Below are 5,000 nucleotides of genomic sequence, written 5' to 3' on the forward strand. Positions count from 1 at the left end.
TCCCCACACTTATACAACACAGGAAAACAGATGAATGAATAGCATTCATTTCACACACACACACACACACACACACACACACACACGCGCGCACGCATGCATGCGCACACACACACCCACGCACACAATGGGAGCCGAACGAGTGAAAGATGAAAATGATGAAAACAGAGATGTAGTCAGAAGTGCACAAGAAAAATGACATCCACCAACACAGCTGAGCTTAATAGCTTACATTTGGTCTCTCTCTCTCTCTCTCTCTCTTTTTCTTCTCTTTCACTCCCCCACTCCTTTTTATTTCAGCCATCTCTTTATCTAAATCCCTCATTGTTTAAATTCTGGTTTTACCAACAACACATTCTTCTGCAGCTATGTGAATACGAACTTTCCTAAGGAAAGCAGATCTCCACCAATACCAGCACTGTTCTCCTGGAACACGAGCACTTATTAGTCACGGGTACATGAATGGCTCACTGTCTTGCTTTTGACTGCAGTTCTGCACTTTTGTGGTATTTTAATTTTACCACATTATTAATAGGAGAACTTATACACCCTAAGCAGTAATCCATATTTGACCATTGTTCCAAGTGACCTTTATTTAACCCAGTTTTTATAGAACAAGGTCCGTTTTGTTTTGTTTTTTTATTGTAACACCAGCTATCAAAGCGCCACTTGGTATTAGAAACACATACAATATGCCTCAACACTCACTGGCCATTTTATCAGTGTCAAGTGTATCGCTGTCTTGCACAGTTCCTCAGCCTCCCTGTCCTGTGCCCGTGGCCGGCCGGTCGTTCTCTGACCACAGGAGCACACCATTAACGCTGACGTGGTGGTGGGTGATACTCGGCTGGCACGTGCTCTCAGAGGTTTGCCATCTGCCAGCGTCACTTCTGGTCACCCACTAGAACGCGGCCAGTGGCCATCCTGCGGTCAGAGAGTAGCCATGGGTGCAGAGCTGGGGGAAACGTAACACGCGCTGTGCATCGTGACAGGGGGCTTCTGTTTGATTCCGGCGAGGCGATGTATGCACATTGTAGGCACATGCATGCACGCGCATGTTCTCGTTACGACTGCGCCTTTGTCCGAGATATGCCAGCTTTATCTGGTGTTCCTGACAAAAAAATGTTTCAATAGTCTGAAAGAAGGGCCTGCAGTTTGGGAAACGTTTTTTGCGTGACTCATTAAATGAATATTAAATCTCCTCTAATCGTATGTCCAGTAAGAGGTCACTAAACCTGAAGCCATGCTTTATGTGCTCACATTAGTCTAGTAGAATGATTCTTCTTATTGGAGCTTGTTTTCTGGAACACTGAAAATGACCATTTTCGACATTAGACACCTCTGGTAAAATGTTGAATAAAATTGACCAGAAGTTTGAGTCTGGGACTTGCTCTGAACATATGAGCTTGGTTGGCCCAGGCAGAATGGCATCAGTGTGTGTTATGTGGAGTATTGGAGTATATCACACACTATAATTTATAATGATAATAAATAACACACTAATTGATTTAGATATAATGGATCTAAAACTTTGAACTGATTTAGGCTAAGACAGGAAGTTCTGGTTCTGATGAAGGCTGTGGTGAGTGTATATTTGCAGCTATATTAGTATTCAGTACTGTACTCCATATTCCTAATACATGCATCAATATTGGTTTCAGAAATTGCATATCAATCAGACTTCACCATTTCTGTACTGGAGAATTGAAATGATAATGTACTGTACTACTTCCAGTGTAATGTGCATGTGTGTGTGTGTGTGTGTGTGTGTGTGTGTGTGTGTGTGTGTGTGTGTGTGTGTGTGTTTCCCTCACAGGCGGAGATTGTAAAGCGTCTCAGTGCTATCTGTGCTCAGATCATCCCTTTCCTCTCTCAGGAGGTATGCTGACATTGACTGCAGACACACACACACACACACACACACACGCACACACACACACACACACGCACACACACACACGCACACACACACACACGCACGCACGCACACCACATGTAGACATTCAGCAAAGTCAGGCCATTTAACTGAGCAGCAGAGTGCTTAGAGCAAACCCTGGCCATCATGACTGAACGTGAACTGAGTAATGTGTGGATAATATGGATACTTAAGGATTGTTTCTACAATTTGTACTCAACTACTGAGTTGACTAAACTGTCTATTAACTATGCATATTTTATTCTCAGATTACAATTTAAGATTTTCTTTCCCCCATCGGTATTCTTCCCTACCTCTTATATTTAATTTTGCACCAGTGTTTCTTAAAACATTTACCGCATCCTTGCACTTAGGTTTTTTTTATGCTCGTGTCCAGACCTGTTAGTTGGTTTAAGAAATAATCATAGACCCCTGTTGGGCCTGAAAACTAAATGAGTGACATTTTTAAAAATGTACTCGAGGAGTTTTCCAGACGACTGCTTTTTAGTCTGGATTATTTTTTTACTAGTACTCTTAGTTTCGCATCCTTTTCAGCGCTGACGTTTTCGTAAGATGCGCTGTTTTCTGGTGTGTCCTGCCTCGCCCACGCAAATAGCCACGAGCACCGTCAGCTGCATGCAGGGTCGTCGCAATGCACTCCCCGGGCAAAAATTGACCTCTTGGGACCCTCATCCTTTCGCGTTTAGCCCCCCACCCCAACCACCCTTTCTCCAACCGCACTGTATCAGAAACATGCAAAATAGCAACTAAGGTCCATGCGAGTGAAGAACAGGATTCGGTTAGCCGCATCACGATCACATCGCAGGTGCACACTCCACTGTCCACTTCAGAGGCTGCGTGTGTTTAGCTGTCTGTCTCTCCTTCGTTGATGAGATCCCACAGCCAGTTTAGAAATTCAGGACTTTATGGATTAATTAATGTCACGTTTCACCCTGTTATGTGGTACTGAGGAGTCCTGATAGGAGTCCTCCAAAATCCTTTTTAGAAGTTATTAGACTGGTATTTCTGCTCTGGCCTCTTAAAAACAAAATCTTTTTGAAAGATGATTCCTCGGTTATCTTTCCGTAATTTGAGCTGCTTGAGAATATTTTACCTTTAAAATTATTGTACAGCCTCTCTGTTGGTCCCCCTATGTAGACCAGATCAGTTTAGGTTGTAATAGCCGATTTACAGAAACATAACAAAAATCAAACGGCATTAAAGGAGAATTTTTCACACAGGCTACATAATGAAATTTGTATCAATTTAACTGAGACGTGTCCTGAAGCAGTTCGACCCAGCGAAACTGGCAGGAGTTGTACATTAAAGCAAAGCCGTGTGATTCACCAGTTGTATCATGAGGCAGGAGACCAGAGTATAGCTGCGTGAGACAAAACGTGCAGCCAGATTTAGCTGCGTGAGACGCATCTGTGCCACACCAGCAGTGATGAAGCATTCTGTGCTGTAAAGTGATAAGGAGGTTGTTTAGGCAATTACTGTGAGTTAGGATCCACTGACAGGGAAGGTCAGGGTGATGTGTATTTTGTCTGTGTTTACTGTGTGTGTGTGTGTGTGTGTGGGAGGGTGTAAATGTGTGCATTTCTGTGTGCTTATTTAAAGACTGTTTGTCTTTGTGTGTTTGACTATTTGTTTTATGATTTGCATCACTTTGTGAGCTGTGTATATGGATAGGGTCATTGTTTGTGGTGTGTGTGTGTGTTTCCTGTCATTTTGTGTATATTTGTACTATGTGTATTTTGTTTTGCATTCTCTAAGCTTAACCTGGTGTGTGTGTGTGTGTGTGTGTGTGTGTATATATTGTGTGTGTCTGTGTGTGTGTGTGTATGTATGTATGTTGTGTGTGTGTGTGTGTGTGTGTGTGTGTGTATGTATATATGTTGTTTGTGTGTGTGTGTGTGTGTGTGTGTGTGGGTGTGTGTGTGTGTGTGTGTGGGTGTGTATGTATGTATGTTATGTGTGTGTATGTTGTGGGTATGTATGTTGTGTGTGTGTGTGTGTGTGTGTGTGTGTGTTTCTTGTAGCACCAGCAGCAGGTGGTTCAGGCAGTGGAGAGAGCAAAGCAGGTCTCAATGGCAGAGCTTAATGCCATCATTGGGGTGAGTGACCTGCAGACGCTTTCACAATCTCTGCATCTTGTTCATAGAACACAAACACACAGACAAAGTGCACGAGGCCAACTCAGAATAACCTGATTAATGAATTAGCAGAAAGTCTAATTATCAGTGTTCACTTTATATATCAGCACACAGAAGGAATTCCACTGGTTTTTCACGTTTACACCCAAAAGAACTGAAACACACACACACACACACACACACACACACACAATAACATTCATCTCACATTCTCTCTTGCTCTCTGTACTGTTATTGTACTGTGAGAGCTCTAACAATAGGGCTTAAGTGGAGTAATATGATCAGAACAGAGAACATCATGGTAGAGACAGTGTCTCAACTGCAGCCAGACGTGTGGATTATAGACGCACGCACGCACACAGCAGCAGCACAAAACAAGCTGTAATCTAGCCCACAGAGAAGTGACCTCTCTCTCTTTATCTGCCTGTGATCTGTTTCTCTTCCTGCCCCATTTCCTTCCCCCTCCGTGTCTGTCTGTCTGGTGTGCCTCACTCTCTGGGTCTGTCTCTCCGTGTCTCCTTGTCCCACTGTGCTTATGTAACAGCAGCAGCAGCTCCAACACCTGTCTCACCACACCTCGGGCCTCCCGTTAACGCCCCACCCATCGGGCCTGGCCCTGGGTGGAGGCTCCGGCCTGCTGGCTCTCACGGGGGCGCTGGGCGTCTCCGCCCACCTGAGCAGCAAGGATGAGCGCAACCACCTGGATGCCGAGCACCTTAGAGGTAACGAGGACGCACACTCACTCATTTTTTCACATTTCTAATGCAGGATCTAATGAACAAGTCACATTTTCCAGTTCACTCCAAATCCTTATGCAGACAACCAACTGCACATTGTTGATTGTAGCAATGAGATTTCCCTTTTTTTCAAACTTAGGAAAAAATTCTAAAGTCCAAAGGTCTAAAGGTTTTTTTTTTGTTTATGTTTAT

At 43.8% G+C, this 5,000-nt stretch overlaps 1 protein-coding gene across 6 annotated transcripts in view; it reads left to right on the forward strand.

Moving 5' to 3' along the window:
- Positions 1-5,000, forward strand: part of tle2b (TLE family member 2, transcriptional corepressor b) — a 40,176-nt gene that overhangs the window by 20,895 nt on the left and 14,281 nt on the right. For 5 of the 6 annotated variants that reach the window (XR_014120120.1, XM_035523202.2, XM_081708496.1 and 2 more), the window contains 3 exons: positions 1,817-1,879; positions 3,958-4,032; positions 4,616-4,793. Coding sequence is in view for 5 of the 6 variants with exons in the window: in XM_035523202.2 (XP_035379095.1) it covers positions 1,817-1,879; positions 3,958-4,032; positions 4,616-4,793 (316 nt within the window). In the remaining variant the exon portion in view is untranslated. The remainder of the gene's footprint in view (positions 1-1,816; positions 1,880-3,957; positions 4,033-4,615; positions 4,794-5,000) is intronic. The other variant, XM_081708494.1, reaches the window with a different exon arrangement.

The sequence above is a fragment of the Electrophorus electricus genome, chromosome 26 (genome assembly GCF_041902795.1).
Source record: "Electrophorus electricus isolate QZ-2024a chromosome 26, ASM4190279v1, whole genome shotgun sequence".
Taxonomy (NCBI): Eukaryota; Metazoa; Chordata; class Actinopteri; order Gymnotiformes; family Gymnotidae; genus Electrophorus; species Electrophorus electricus.